Source organism: Calidris pugnax, unplaced genomic scaffold (assembly GCF_001431845.1).
Source record: "Calidris pugnax isolate Ruff unplaced genomic scaffold, ASM143184v1 scaffold396, whole genome shotgun sequence".
Lineage (NCBI taxonomy): Eukaryota > Metazoa > Chordata > Aves > Charadriiformes > Scolopacidae > Calidris > Calidris pugnax.
In genome coordinates, this window is record NW_015091219.1 from 258,463 (window position 1) to 275,001 (window position 16,539).

A 16,539-nucleotide genomic window follows, 5' to 3' on the forward strand; every position below is an offset into this window, starting at 1 on the left:
GGGATGTTGGTGTTTAGGAAATCTAGGCTTTTCTCTTGAAAAATACTACAGAAAAACTGTCTATCCTCAGGTAGACCTAACAATAATGTTGAAGTTTCTGTAACAGTGTTCGGAAGTTAGGATGCAAGTGAAGGCTGGTGATTCTGTACAAGCTTGCAGTGCTTGAAAGATTAGAGGTTAATAAAGGATCCAGGAACTGCAATCTCCATGTGTGGGCACTTTTCAGGGGGTTTTGTCTCCTTCCTCTCCAACTGGCTCTGGAATCGAAGAGCGTGAAGCTGGCCCAACAGGCTTTAGCAGGGATGCAGGTATGGATTTAGAGTGAGAGTGTGTTAGTAGGCATGTTGGTGTTTAGGAAATCTAGGCTTTTCTCTTGAAAAATACTACAGAAAAACTGTCTATCCTCAGGTAGACCTAACAATAATGTTGAAGTTTCTGTAACAGTGTTCGGAAGTTAGGATGCAAGTGAAGGCTGGTGATTCTGTACAAGCTTGCAGTGCTTGAAAGATTAGAGGTTAATAAAGGATCCAGGAACTGCAATCTCCATGTGTGGGCATTCTGTGATTCTCTTTGTACCCTGAAAACAGTAGGAATAGCATCCAACTTGGAAGTTTATGAAGTTGTGAAAGAAAACAGCACAAGCAACAAAAAGACTTGGGTTTGACAGTATAAAAAGCTCTCCTGCTTCTAAAACATTTTGAGGGGTTTTGCTGAGGGCGTTACTTGGAGTGGTTTGTGGTCTCTTGAATCAATTCCTGATGTCTGCTTTCTTCTGGATGCTGGAGAAATGGGGTTGGGAAAGATGATACCGGAATGGCAGCTGATTCAAAAGATGCCAACTGTCTGCTCATCATGGCACAAACCTCCCAGTCTTGCTGTACTTTGGTATTTTATATTATTGGATCAATTTGAATTTGGTGCGTAGAAAACCTAGTCACAGTAGCAGCAAACATTAATAGGTTTAGGTGCAGTGGTTTGCAGCAGAAATGGGCAGAGGGAGTTTTGTCTCAATGTTGTCCATGGCCATTTTCTCTCTGCAGAAGCTGCTCTCTGATGAGAGGTTTGTATCCGTGGAAACAGACTCAGATGAGAAGCAGTTGCTTAATCAGATGCTGAATGCCGTCAAAGTGACTCCTTCGCTCAACGAAGACCTGCAGGTTGAAGTGATGAAGGTTAGTGTTTCACACACGTCAGTGCTTGCAACACAGGCTGCATGACTGACTGCTGGGCTTAGCAAACAAATTAGCTGTTGCCTTGGAAATCTTCTCCTTTGGATAGTATTTGATTCCCTCCTTCCTGCAGGCAGGTATCAGTTGTTTGCATTTCTACTTGGTTTGTGTTTCCCTGGGTTAAACAGGAGATCGTTACAGCGAGAGTCAGTGCACTGACAGTCCCAGTTTTAGCAAACTGAAACAGGACAATCAATTCACTCTCTGGGAGTTCACACATAAATGACTTGTAGATTTGGAAGTTTGTTTCTGTTGAGCTTTAGAGCTCCTGAGGTGGGCTGTGCAGGTATGTAATTCTGAATTGGTTGTGTGCAGCTGCTTTCCAGTTTGTTTGCTGTATGTTCTCTTCGTAAAATGTTAATGATGAAGCATGATTTCTTTACATGCCAGAATGTCCCTGAACTAGTGCATAAGGGAAAGTAATGGTTGTATACTCTGTGAAAACTTCCATTTCTAGAATTTAGCATTCTAGAAGTGCTTTAGCATTCTAGAAATTTAGCATCCCGAGGGTCTCTTCCAGCCTAGATGATTCTGTGATTCTCCTGTGTGTGTTTGGAAGCTCAACTGCCAGGAGGTGCTGCTTTGGAGGGGAGATGCTGCCAAATTTCCTTGCCCTGTCATCGGGTTGGTTGAACAACTCTCTGATACTGCCATAAAAAAGTGACTTCTAATACCTTTATTATTTGTGTAAAGCAATACAGTGATGCGTAGTTCTCAGGTGTTTGGGTGCAAACTTAGTAGCACAGCGTTTGTTGTGCTAGCCTGGTCACTGGAGCAAACCTGGTGGCCCTTTTTGCATGGTCCTCTATATCTAGTACTGATTGATATGTTTGGATCTACTTACTTGACTGTTCTTTACTTCTAAGTGCATAGATTAGGTATTTTATTTCTTTCTTACATGTGACATCCTTGTTCTGATGAATGTATGTTATCCATATGATACCACTCTGCACTAGCTGTACTCTTTGCCACTGAAGATGTCTACGGTGGAGCAATATGGACTCAGTGTCAGAACAGGCAGGTTGAGCCTAGCAGAAAAAATCATAGAATGGTTTGGGTTGGAAGAGCCCTTAAAGATCATCCAGTTCCAACCCCCTGCCCTGGGCAGGGACACCTCCCACCAGACCAGGTTGCTCCAAGCCCCATCCAGCCTGGCCTTGACCCCCTCCAGGGATGGGGCAGCCACAGCTTCTCTGGGCAACCTCTTCCAGTGTCTCACCACCCTCACAGCAAAGAATTTTTTTTAAAATAGAGCAGTGTTTATGTGGACTATTACCTGTTTCATAGGAACAGGCTTTGGCCCATGTAAACCACATAAAACCAAAGGGAAAACCTAAGATTTTATTTATGTACGCTTTTTTTTTTAAATTTTTTTTTTAAAAAAAAGCTAACAACACGTTCAGTTCCAGTATAAGTGCAAAAGAGAGAGGGGAACATCATCTTCATTCCACTGAACTGAAACTGTGACGTACAAATCCTTTTCTGGCTAAAAGCACAATGAAATCCATGTATGGTAAAAATCAGGCTGCAGCTTTACGTCCTGAAAACAAAGCAAAAGTTCTATTTTGATTTAAGTATTTCAAGAGAACAGAGGACCAAAGCGTATTATAACGAGGGCAGTTAAAACTCAGAGGCATTAAATCAGAGCTTTTCCTAAAAGTCAAATCAGGTGGAGATTGTAACCTGAAGGTTACAAATGCCATTGCAAGACTTGAAAATGTTGTAGGTCTGACTGAACAGCTGAAGCCTTCGGGGGGTTTTTCAAGCAGCTGGTCTCAGCAATGCATTTATATCCCTGGATCTGCTAAAATGTGTCCTCGAGGCAGCACATGGTTGCACGTTAGACTGTGGTATTCCATCCGGAGGAGATTAAATACATCTTTATCCACTGCCAGATATTAGACACTCCTAAGTGTGAGCATCTTGGCATGAAACTGGGTCACCAGCCATACTGGCTTGATCCTTTGGGACTCGCTGCACAGTTGCATCAGTCTCCCAAGTATTAAGAATGCAACCATCAAAGATTCCACAAAAGCTTCTAGTTGTGCAAAATAGATGTGAAAGTAGAGGTGCAGGAGTACAGACTTAACTGTAGACTGTTGGCAGGTAAGCTCTTAAATATTTTGGGATTGTTTTGCGTTTTTTTTTAAATCCTGCCTGGAGTATCTCCTGTTTGTTCCCCATAAGTGTACACCAGAAATTCACGCTTCACATATTATCCAAAACAGATGTTTTGAATATTTATTTTAGTGGCTTCTTGTCCTCCACCTGTGTTGCAGATGTGAGCGTGAAGGGATTTGATTAGCTGTGGAGAGCATTCTGTAAAGCTTTTCACATTTAGGTGACAGCAAGTTGGAATTGGCAGTGAAAGGAAGAAAACAGGAGAGATTATGTAGGGAAATTTGCCCCCCTGATTTTCCAGAGTAGAAGTGAGACTGTGAAATCCTTGTTTATCTTTTTGCGGGACACCCGTATTATTACTAAACACTGGGTAATTCTTATGTCCACAGCAGTTTTGTGCCCAAAAGAAGGCAGTGGCCTTTTCAGTGAGGAAAGGGGGGAAAAAAAACATGATTTCTCTGTGATGTGAATGGGCACCTACAGCAAACAGATGTCCTAACTGCTTTTTATTTCTCAAAGAGTAAAGCAAGCTTTCTGGGGTGTTTAGATTTTGCATTAAGGCTTGTGTGTTATTTAAATGCTGAGCCTAGTTTTTCTTAAGAATAACTCAATGACTGTGCTGTCTGTGTATTCTCTGTACCTCTCATACAGCTTGACAGAGATATAGTAGTATTTTCCCAGTATTTTCACACTGGGGACTAAACTGAGGTTATTTAGGTGCTTTAAATCATATTAAAAGATACTGAGAAACCAGGTAATCCAGAAAGTGTGACCAGAGGGAGCAGTGTATCTGACACAATGCCACTTTAGCATTTACTGTTGCTGTTGCCATGATACTTTGCTATCACACTGAAAAGGCCTCTAAAATATGTAATATCAGTTTGTCTTTTTATTGTGCTCAGCTGACTGTATGAAGGGGAATGGAAAATCACACAATCATACAGTGCCTTGTGGTTGATCTTTTGTAATACATCAATAGCTTAATTGCAGTTTCAAACAGAATAATCTAAATATTTTTACTCGTGTATTTTCTTTACGATATTTATGTGAGTTGGGAAGGAAGAGATATATTGATCACTCATCAAATTTGGTGTTTTATCAGTGAGGCATCAAAGGGACTCACCGCTCTATTGATACAGTTGAAGATGGATAGAAAAAACAGGGGGAGGGGGGAATCCTGATTTCTTTCCTGATTTGATGCTTTTAAATTTTGGCCTCAGATCTGTTTTTAAAATGGCTGAAGGACTTTTGCTTCATGCAGTTGGACCTTTGCTTGAGGGAACACATAGTATTGACAAAAGCACTATCAGATATGGTCAGATCAGCAGGGGGAAAGGGAACTAATCTATAGCTGAGCTTCTGGATTGAGGTCATTCCAACCTCAATGATTATATTATTTTTACTTCCTCCTTTGATTTTTTTCGGTAATTTTTCATCTGTAACCCTGACCCTAAAATCCGGTTCCTCCAGGAAAGGCTCCTGGAAAAACTGGAATTCAGCTTTGAACATAACTGTGGCATCAAAACAGGTGAAACCAAATAACAAGGAAGTGGGTAGAGTGGAAATTTTCCAAAACAGCAAGGACTTTTTTTTTTTTTTTTTTTTCCCTCCACCATCTCACTAATGTTACGGTGACTTTCATTTATAAGTTGACAACCTTCTTAATAATGCAGTACCTCTATCTGACTGTGATAACATTATTCTTAAATAACAATGCAAAAAAAAAGAGTTTAATGAATAATTGAAGATCAGTAGATGAGTCCTCACCCAGAAATGAGCTCTTCAGGTAAACTGGCTACACTGTACTGTAATGGGTACTGACCCTAAACTAGGAATTTTTAAAAGGGAGGGTGTGATTGATCATTTTCCCTTTCTCCTGCTTCCTTTTGTTTTCTTTAGTCACAGACAAAGCTGTGTCATGTAATCAGTGCACGTCAGTGCGGTCTGCCCAGATTTCACAAGAAATGTACAACTAACGAGACAAATTTTCAAGCAAGAACGAGAATAATTACCTCAATAAAACTCATTTTTCTGATGTGATGTCTTTTGAAATGTTTGGTTGTTCTTTCACTATCCTAGTTACTGCCAGACATGTTATGAATATATATTACATTTCTGTCAGTGGAGCATCCACCTTTTGGTTCTTACTACCTCTGAGAAGCCTTCACACAGTATTTGTGGCTACTTTACTTCTGGTATTTCTTGAAATAGGCTTGAGGATTTTCTGGAACCAAAAAATATTTTTCCAAAGTGGAAAAATATGGCTTGAGAGAGAGAAGATTCTTCTAATTCGCATTATTTACCCATTGTCCATGGGGAACAGCTATTTCATTTAGGAAAGATTAGTTTATGCCCAGTGGCTCCGACTTGTATTTGTTAGTGGATTAGGTGTACTGCTTGCTGATGAACAAAATTTTTATGGTTTTCTTCTGCAGGCTTTCAGCGAGGAGTCAGCCAAAAATCTTTTTAATCTGTGAATAAGGTTTAATGAACCCTTGCTAAATCTGCTGTGTTAAGGCAATCTTTTCTCTTTGTCTCTTCGCTGCTCCATTAATACAGCATTTGGGAACTCTCCAGTACTAATACTAGACAGCTCTTTTTGTGATTTCAGTTTTCATTTTGTATATCTTCAGAACTGAAATTTAAATGAGAATTCTGTGGTAAAACTTAGTTTGTGTAAGGACAGACAAAATGGAGCAAATAGCTCTGCCTCTGAAACACTATCTTTAGGTTGGGTGTTTGTGATTGTTCTTCAAGATGCAAAGTTGTTCTTTGAGTACTAAGAGCCATCTCCTAGTCATATTTTTTTTTTTTTATAATAACTACTTGAATTGATAGGACCCCAGTTATGGTATCAAATTAGTCAGCACTTGAGAACATCTCTACTGAAGATCTACAAGGAGTAATAGAAGTTTGGAGACAGTTCTTTCTTTGTTCTTATGTTTTTAACAATCATAGTTGACCTGCTTTACGTTCTGCATAACCACCTTGTTACTGGTTCAGGGAGATAGTCCTGATCTAATGCAAATATTGGATTAAGCTAGATTGTGCTTGAGCAACCAAGCAAAGCTTACTGTCAACTTTTTCAGAAAACTTGGCAGGAACTTTGTCGCTGCTGAACAGGAAGACAAACTTTTTCCTTTTTCCAAGAAGTGGAGGGTTTGGTGAGAGGCTAGTTAATTTTTTTTTTTTCTTCAGCCCTCCATGACAGACAACAAATTATATTATGTATTTGAAAAGAAGTTCTAAACTGCTTGATCAAAAATGTGGACAGAATACAACTGTAAAATCCCACCCTCTGTGGATTATTACATTCTCACCTTTTCCTCGCATGCTGGTAAATGAGCTGGTTACTGTAATAAACTCTCACAAATAAATACATCTTTTCATTGTTTTTCATTATTATGAAAGGTATCTTTCTACATACAGCCTGGTTATGCTTAATAGAATGTCATTTGCAACTGTTCTGCTTTGTCTTGAGCTGAAAAATTAAATGGAGGAGGAAGCTGGACTGAAATGACGAGGATTTAAAGGTCCCTATTCCCTATGCTGCCTCTGAGGGAAGGCATGTATAATAGTTTTAGCTAGGAGTAAAAAGAGTGATTTCCCCACCCATTAAAAATAAGACTACATTGGTGCAACAGTAAAAATGTAACTGGTAAATGGAAATTGAGAAGAGAGACTGTCATTCTGTGATTCTGTGATTATTGGGATGAGAATCAGCAACCCAGTTGCTGTTAATCTACATACTTGAGTTAATATATTAATCTTGGAATAACAGATCATTGTTTCCCCTTAATGTATTTTTTGCACTGCATTATTGCAAACATTTTTGAATATCACTTGCAATATAAATTGCAGTCCAGTCTCTCTCTGAGCAGAGAAAGACTATGTTTCAAGCAAAGTAAAATTTCAACATTATGGGCATGCCTTAATCCAGAACTGGTTTAAAATTTATATTAATAAGAAAAAAAAAATTAAATGCTGAGAATGTGTAGAACAAAGATTCACCCGAATCTGTTCCTGTAATGGTGGTGCTTGATATGAGCTGTCATAAGCAATAACTGATTTTTGTCCAGTCCGTAGTCCAGAGATGTGTTAGCAGCCTGCACTGCCAAAGAGGGGAGTCTCTAAAAACTTGCATGTTGTGCAAATAAAATTAATTTCTAAGATCAGTCCTGCCCAGGGATGCCAGCTGGAGTTCTCAGTGCTTCCTCCTCTTGGCCTTTGCATAAGACAAATTGGTGTAATGTAGGCCAGCTAAAAATCCAGACTCTCTTGGGTTTACTTATTGAGTTTTTTGTGGTTTTTTTTTTCTGGTTACTTTTTAAAGTCATTTTATGTGTGTGCTTAGTTATAAGTAACCAGGTTAATTCCAGTGGATTGCGTGACCTACCTTGCGTGTTTCAAGAGAAACTCGTCCTTTCCCAAATTAATTAGAACTGTGGCAAATGCCTACTACTTGTAATTAAGATTGTGATTAAAGAACTCCCCTGGTTCTTAGGTGCCTGGCCCTCATAGCAGAAACTGCAGTCTTGAATTAAATACCTGAGCTTTCTCCTTAATGGGTACAAAAGATTGAGAACAGGAATGGCCTGGATATGGCCAAACAGATACTGGATGGCAGCTGCCTAAACCAGTCAGTGATGAATGCAGCATCTCAAAAATCCAGCTGCTTTCCAGGATCTGTGACTCTTCCTCAGAACCTTTCTTGTACTTGAATTTATAGCCCTGAACAACCTCAGTGGGTCTGGGCAGCTTTAAAAAAATCTAAGCACTTAAAAGATTTTTCGGGTAAGAAAAGTAGGCTTAGTTTCTTGCCTAGAGAAATTCTAACGCATAAATTTTACCTTTCTTGGTGCTCCTTCAGCCTGGAGGTGATGAAGGTGTTTTCAGACAGAGAATGTGCTCATTCTGTTGTTCTGGAACTGTCCCAATTGGTGTGGCATCATCAAAAAGGTTGAATTCAGGCACAAAAAGCAGTAATTTGAGGAATGCTCTACCCTGGAACTGAGGCAACAGTGGGAAGGGTAAGAGGGTGGGATTCCTGTCTTCTGTGGTCATTCCTCCTGCAGTCAAGGATGGGTGGGAAGAAGGGTTCCTTCCTCCAGGTTATTTCAGCAGTAGGTTTCTTTCCGTGTTTCCTGATGTGTGACTGGACTGTCAGGAGAGACAATAAAATTGCCTGTGATACGCTCTGATCAAATGCTGTACTACAGTATTTGCTCAGGAGTAGCATTAATAGTGCACAGATTTTGCTGTTCGTGTAGGGGTGTTTATTTTTTTGGAGTGCTTGTGACTGGCATTCCTTTTTTTGGACAATGTGGATTTTGCAGAAATGAAGAAAGTTCAGCGGTGTTGGAGTTTTATCTCTGTGCTGTGCAGCATATGCAAGCAGTGAGTCATTGGGTCATTCCTGCAGGTTTTCCAGTACCAAAGTGGAAAATAGCAAGTCCCTAGCACTGGGAAGTGTATTTTAAGATCTTTCTGGTGTGGAAGTGCAAGTTCTTACAGACTTTCTTTAGTCTTAGACACATACCAAGAACCTGGATGTTGCTCAACCATTAAGAAAGCAACTTGGAAAGAGATTGTGTGATCACAAAACCAAATATAGAAGACCTTTAACTTTCATATATTGAATCTTTTCCTTGCTGCCAGACATTATTGCTTACTGGAGGTGACAGTGCCAAGTTCTGCTGGCCAAGTTGGCCACATAACGGTGGCATGGAAGGGTCACTTGCCATAGCTTTTACATTCAGCTATACATATGATCCAGCTATGAGAGAGAAATAGATGGTAACTTGAGGTAGCAATCACAAAAACATCTGAACTTTTTAGTATCTCTTTCCTGGATTCAGGTCAGGAGACAGGGAGATCTTCTGGCAGGCCGGACAGCTTGTGGGATGCTGCTGCTAAGGTTGTATTGGGGGTTGTCTTCTTGCCAATTAATCTAGTGACTTGAAACAGCAATCTTAAATCAGATGTAAAGTACGTTGCCACACAAAAAGTTCCCCTGATGTAGTTTTGTTGGAACCTTGTGTGTATCAGAGGGCAAGGGAGTTGTCTTTCCTCTCCCCTGTCCAAAAAATTCTCTTGGTGTCAAGAATAAATGTCAGTATTTTCTATCCAGGGGATACACTGCTGCTTGTTTCCTTGACAGCTCTGGTTTTTCTTACACTTACCTGTTGACATCCTTTCTGACCATTTTGATAGTGGATGATGTAACCTCATTTTTATTTGAGAACTGAGTTCAAAGAGAAGGTGTTGCAGCTGAGAAGCAGGGGCTTTAATATATTTTTTTTCTTTGCCTAAGAAACACTTAGGACAATTGGTGTAATTTGCTGAGTGGCTGAACAAACTAATCTGGTGCAGAAAAAAAAGGTTCAGCATGTGTCAAGAAATAGTAAAATACCTGTCACGCATGCAGTTTGCATTAGTAACTATCAATGCATGAGCATTTATTTCCTTCCTTTCATGGCCTTTCCCTTCTGTTATAATTTATCCTCTATTTTACTGTCTTTTTATTGACCTTTTCGAACCAGCATAGTTTGTAGCATGGAAAAAAAAAAGAATTACTTATGTTCATCAGTATGTAAAAAGATTGCCTTAAAAATACTTATTTTTGTGTACTCATTAAGTATATCAATGTGGTTTTTTTTAATTTGTGTCTGTTTTAAAGATGCCTCACAATTTCCTTTGTATAATTTTCTTTCCTTTGGGGTTTTGCTACTTTCCTACTTTTTTATGGTGATGGTCCTTCTTCACTGCATTTTTGTTTCTTTGCCTCATACATAATTCTACCCACTCCTATTTTAGGGGAGGTTCCAATCCCTCTGAGCACTTTATTCCGTGACTACTTGAATCTCTCATTTAAAAATGTCATTTTTCTTTAATGAGAAAGGGTGTATTAGAGTTTAATAGGGTATTTTAATTCTTTAATATTTTGTTGGTATTTTTCAGTTTTGTATTCTCTATTTGTATTTGTATTGTATTCTCTATTTTCAGGGGTTTTTTGCTCGGATATATATCTTCTAACCTGTGAAGTAATGAGTATACCTAAATAGCCTGTAACCTGGGAGGTGGGAAATGCCATCCTAGCAGGGCTAGTCAGCCTTTTTTTTTTTTTTTAACCTTTCCTGCTTTTAAGTGTTATAATTCTAAAGATAAAAGCCCCTGTCAGAGCTGTTAAGAAAACCTGTTAAATATCTATTAAGTAATTGCTTTAAATCACTTCTTTCCTTTCTACAACTGTCCTAGCTAAGCAGAAGTTTCACTTGGTTTCGTGCCACCATAAATAGTGTTGGGCAGTAGTTCTGGTTTAGTCTGGTGAACTAATGGGCATGGTCTTCTGGGAGCTTGTCAATGTGGATAATGTGTGAGGCTCTTCTGTACCAGATACGGTCCTTTTGTTTGAAGCCCTGGTGTATTCTTAATTGCTGGTGATAGCAAGGGGTTTCTATGGGTTTACTGATTCATGGAAGACACTGTCTCCTTTCTCTCCGTAATTAAAATCTGCTGGTTTGTACAGTGATCCATGGTGACACAATGCACATGAGTTCAATAAGGCTCTTCCTTTCTCTTGTCCTTGTTTTCCTTCACAGCCAAGGGACGTGACACGAGCAGGTTACAAATTATTCTGCTGAACAGGAGGACACCTCCTGGCCAAACTATTTTGCAGAAATGCTGGCTGACTGCTTTAAATGTCAAATTAGTGAATGAGATAAGAGGCTCGTCCTGCCCTGTCTTCTGGCTGGGTTTTTCCTCCTGGGGGACAGGATTTGAGAATCATCTGAGCACACATTACATCCAAGTTTACAACCTGCAAGTAAAATAATTCAGGAAAGACTCCCTTTATGAATCTTACGTAGGGATTAGAGGTGGCTGCAACATTCAGCTCTCTAAAGTTGCTACGTGCATCCCAACTAGGAGAAACCCCAATGTTCAGAGGATTTTGTCAATGGGACTTTGGGTGCTGGAACAGAAAAAGAATAGCAGTAGCATGTGGATGTTGGACTTGGCACCAAAATGCTGTGAAGTGCTGAAGCATCCACAGGTGATGACAGATTACAGTTGCTTTTAAGTTTTGTACCTTTTCCCTCTTTCTCCATCAAGGGGATACTCCTTGCTTTCTTACACACCTTTATTTGAGGTGAGTCCACCAGAAGCTCTTCAATGTGAGAATTGCCTTTTACTACAAATTCATGCTAAGCACTCGGGGAACTTGACTAGCAACATTTAGTAGTCTTAGAAATTAAAAATATTCACTTTTTCTGTCTTTTAGAGACCTCTCTTAAAATATGGGATAGACATTGAATTGATCAATTGAATTAGTCCAAATCTTGTACATTTTGTGTCAATTTACCTTCATTGTACCATCAGAAGCACTTTTCTTGGTTTGGTTTGGGATTTTTTTTGTTTCTATTTACTGTGAAAACTGTCCACACATGCACTCTCATACTACAGTTAGTATCCTGGGAGGCCAGGGAGTAGGAATTGTATTTCTTGTTCCATGACAGTCAGAGCTTCAGCAGTAATTAAAATTAATACTTTCATTATGGTTAAGCCTTTTATGGAAATGGGATTCCATCCAGGCGTTTGCAAGATAATGGAAGCCAATTAAAGCATCCAGGAGGTTGTGTGACTTTTAAACTATCTCTACAGTCATGTTAGTTCCTTCTTTAAAATAAAAATCAAAATCATTGCATGAGACAACCTTTCTTTTCTTCTTTAATTTTTCATTTAAAGGGTAGTTTTTAATTTAATAATTTAAGGGGTGGTTAAGCAGCCTACGGGATATACTGTCTGGAGACTCAAGGGTTTTCAGTGGATCTGAATGATTACGTTTGTGTTTGGTTTTAATCCTGTTTTTCATCCAGTAATGTCAAAGAGCAGCCTGCTGGCCTCCTGTTTGTGCCATGGAAAGGGGAAGACAGGCCAGTTGAGTGTCTGGAGCATCGCCAGGACTGCAACCGAGCCCTGCCGCGGCGCTGATGGAAATCGTGGCTGAGAGCAATCTTGTGCCTTGGTCAGGGACCATCTTTCAGATCTCAGGAATGATTTGTGAGAGGAGACCATAGCGAGTGGAGCAAGCCAAGAATACTCTGTCTGATAACTTCTTATGCTTCTGTGACTTGATCACATCCGATCATATGCCCTGTCTCTAGCTAGGAGATTGCTAGATCTCGTTTTACACAAAGAGTAGCTGTCAAAACTTGGCAGTTTTTTTGTTGAATCTCCCTGAAATTCATAGCAGGGTTTTGATCATCCCTTCCTTACTGCACTTGATGTCTGACTTCTCTATAATTCATCTGGTGCAAGCAGGTTATTGGCACTTCTGACAGAAAAAAAAAAGATATATAATTGCTGACTTTTCATGGTTCAGCTCTATAAAGGTAGGAAATAAAAATGAAAAAAGAAAAAGGAGAGAGAAGGAGAAGAGATTTCAAAGAACAAGGGCTTATAGCAATCCCTAAGCCCATGTGTTCTTCCCCATATGGTACATGGCTTCCAGTGTCTGAGCTGTGGAAGGTGTTAGGTATTAACAACCAGTACAGCGCCCAAATGGTACAAGAGAGCAGAAAGCCCCATGTAGCAAACAAGGTTTTACAAGTAGGGAAAATCAGGACACAGAAACCACTGAATAAGATTAGTCTTAGCACGATAAGAAGAGCTTTGTCAGTGGGAGGTGACAGGTTTATGAACTTTGTGCTACACCTGTGTTTTACACAGCAGTGCACGGAGGTACAAATCACAGTTTTTCCCTAAATACAGAATGCATTCTTTTTTTTTTTTTTTTTTTTTTTTTACAGGTTACAAATTATTCTGCTGAACAGGAGGACACCTCCTGGCCAAACTATTTTGCAGAAATGCTGGCTGACTGCTTTAAATGTCAAATTAGTGAATGAGATAAGAGGCTCGTCCTGCCCTGTCTTCTGGCTGGGTTTTTCCTTCTGGGGGACAGGATTTGAGAATCATCTGAGCACACATTACATCCAAGTTTACAACCTGCAAGTAAAATAATTCAGGAAAGACTCCCTTTATGAATCTTACGTAGGGATTAGAGGTGGCTGCAACATTCAGCTCTCTAAAGTTGCTACGTGCATCCCAACTAGGAGAAACCCCAATGTTCAGAGGATTTTGTCAATGGGACTTTGGGTGCTGGAACAGAAAAAGAATAGCAGTAGCATGTGGATGTTGGACTTGGCACCAAAATGCAGTGAAGTGCTGAAGCATCCACAGGTGATGACAAATTACAGTTGCTTTTAAGTTTTGTACCTTTTCCCTCTTTCTCCATCAAGGGGATACTCCTTGCTTTCTTACACACCTTTATTTGAGGTGAGTCCACCAGAAGCTCTTCAATGTGAGAATTGCCTTTTACTACGAATTCATGCTAAGCACTCGGGGAACTTGACTAGCAACATTTAGTAGTCTTAGAAATTAAAAATATTCACTTTTTCTGTCTTTTAGAGACCTCTCTTAAAATATGGGATAGACATTGTAACATCAATTTAATTAGTCCAAATCTTGTATATTTTTTGTCAATTTACCTTCATTGTATCATCAGAAGCACTTTTCTTGGTTTGGTTTGGGATTTTTTTTGTTTCTATTTACTGTGAAAACTGTCCACACATGCACTCTCATACTACAGTTAGTATCCTGGGAGGCCAGGGAGTAGGAATTGTATTTCTTTTTCCATGACAGTCAGAGCTTCAACAGTAATTAAAATTAATACTTTCATTATGGTTAAGCCTTTTATGGAAATGGGATTCCATCCAGGCGTTTGCAAGATAATGGAAGCCAATTAAAGCATCCAGGAGGTTGTATGACTTTTAAACTATCTCTACAGTCATGTTAGTTCCAATTGATCAATTGAATTAGTCCAAATCTTGTACATTTTGTGTCAATTTACCTTCATTGTACCATCAGAAGCACTTTTCTTGGTTTGGTTTGGGATTTTTTTTGTTTCTAGTTACTGTGAAAACTGTCCACACATGCACTCTCATACTACAGTTAGTATCCTGGGAGGCCAGGGAGTAGGAATTGTATTTCTTTTTCCATGACAGTCAGAGCTTCAACAGTAATTAAAATTAATACTTTCATTATGGTTAAGCCTTTTATGGAAATGGGATTCCATCCAGGCATTTGCAAGATAATGGAAGCCAATTAAAGCATCCAGGAGGTTGTGTGACTTTTAAACTATCTCTACAGTCATGTTAGTTCCTTCTTTAAAATAAAAATCAAAATAATTGCATGAGACAACCTTTCTTTTCTTCTTTAATTTTTCATTTAAAGGGTAGTTTTTAATTTAATAATTTAAGGGGTGGTTAAGCAGCCTACGGGATATACTGTCTGGAGACTCAAGGGTTTTCAGTGGATCTGAATGATTACGTTTGTGTTTGGTTTTAATCCTGTTTTTCATCCAGTAATGTCAAAGAGCAGCCTGCTGGCCTCCTGTTTGTGCCATGGAAAGGGGAAGACAGGCCAGTTGAGTGTCTGGAGCATCGCCAGGACTGCAACCGAGCCCTGCCGCGGCGCTGATGGAAATCGTGGCTGAGAGCAATCTTGTGCCTTGGTCAGGGTTTTTTTTTTTTTTTTTTTTTTTTTAAGCCAGCTGCTGAGCTCTCACAGCTATTAGAAATGTCAATAAAATTTCAGGGTAGTTAACAGCTGGAAAGGTGAGACCCAACAACTGGCCAGTAGCTTAGAATTCATTTAGTGCCAAGCAAAATGGTTGGGTTTTGAAGTTTTAAACTTTGTAGGTATGGACTGAGCAGCAGATGGAAATAACAGCCCTTATAATTTATGTAGTTATTAACCAAATGAGCTTGAGGGTTTTTATAATTGACTGTTTACTTTTCAGCTGTATTCCTCATCACTGGCACTTGTCCGTGTGCCAGCAGATGTAGCGGAGAAATCTGCAGAGTCCACATCAAGAAATACAAAGTACAGCACTCCTAATTGTTCATAATTAGAAACAGATTGCCTTCTCCAGCAAATTCAAGCGCTCTGTGGCTTGTATCCCTCCTCGCAATACTAAGGTAGACCGTGTCACACTTTTGAGATAAGAAAATCCATTTTGCCCATTTCACAAAAAAGGGAAACTATGAAGAAGAAACTTGTGTCAGAAACTTTGCTTTGCTCTAAATGTCAATGCTGAATATCTGAAAAAGAGATTATAGTCCAGGACTAGAAGTAAGACGTAGCATGTACAGGAAGAGTAGCATGTGTTTTTCTCGTTACCTCTATTATTTATCCACATTACTCACCTTCTCTTTATGAAGGACTGATTGGGAATCAAGGCAAGATAGCATATATAGATAAATGTAAAATTGCCGTTACATAATGATTTTCTTGGAAACGTAGCATGTACAGGAAGAGTAGCATGTATTTTTCTCATTACCTCTATTATTTATCCACATTACTCACCTTCTCTTTATGAAGGACTGATTGGGAATCAAGGCAAGATAGCATATATAGATAAATGTAAAATTGCCATTACATAATGATTTTCTTGGAACACTTTTTATAGTAAAACCATCATCTTTAAGAACAGGACCGTGCTCCTGACTGGTATTTTATTTGCAAAACAAAGAAGCAATCAGAAAAACCCCAAACCTTGGAGGAAGGTGTAACATCCTGTAGTGAAATACTGAGTTTTCTGTAGTGAAATACTGTAGTTTTCTGCTGAGAAAAACGTTTGTAAAGATGCAGTGCATTTCAGTGCATAGAAACTTTTCAGTCTGACTCTTAAAATGCAAAAAAGGTTATTTTATGTCCTTCTCGAGAAAAATGCGCGCTCATCCATGGACAGGCTCTTCTGTCTGTACCTGTAAGATCAAATTGTTAATGCTCAAAGCTGCTTTTGAACCGAGAATTCAAATTCCCTTACAGTTATTAAATGTCTGCCTTTCAGTAATAGATTTTTCCCCCCTCCCTGGTGCAAAATAACTGCAGAGAGGAATATTCTCCCAAGCAGAGATTCAACAGTAATAAAGAGTGTTCAGAGGCTCTAGCAATGCTTCTCTTAACCTGCTGATCAGCATTTTGCTTTATGAAGGCTCCGAGATGCTTCCAGGGTTTATTACTACCTAGAGAGAAGATACACCTGAGAGCTGATCTACTTTCCAGCTTCCTGCTTTAAAAAATTATGATTTTTTTGCTGTTTCACCATAATGTGGAAACTCGGTGA

The 16,539-nt window shown here is 39.3% G+C and overlaps 1 protein-coding gene across 1 annotated transcript in view; it reads left to right on the forward strand.

Annotated features, from left to right (window-relative positions):
* ARFGEF3 (ARFGEF family member 3) overlaps nucleotides 1–16,539 on the forward strand; it is a 111,634-nt gene that overhangs the window by 20,544 nt on the left and 74,551 nt on the right. Inside the window, 2 exon segments of the mRNA XM_014959819.1 lie at nucleotides 227–308; nucleotides 1,041–1,172. Coding sequence (XP_014815305.1) covers nucleotides 227–308; nucleotides 1,041–1,172 — 214 coding nt within the window.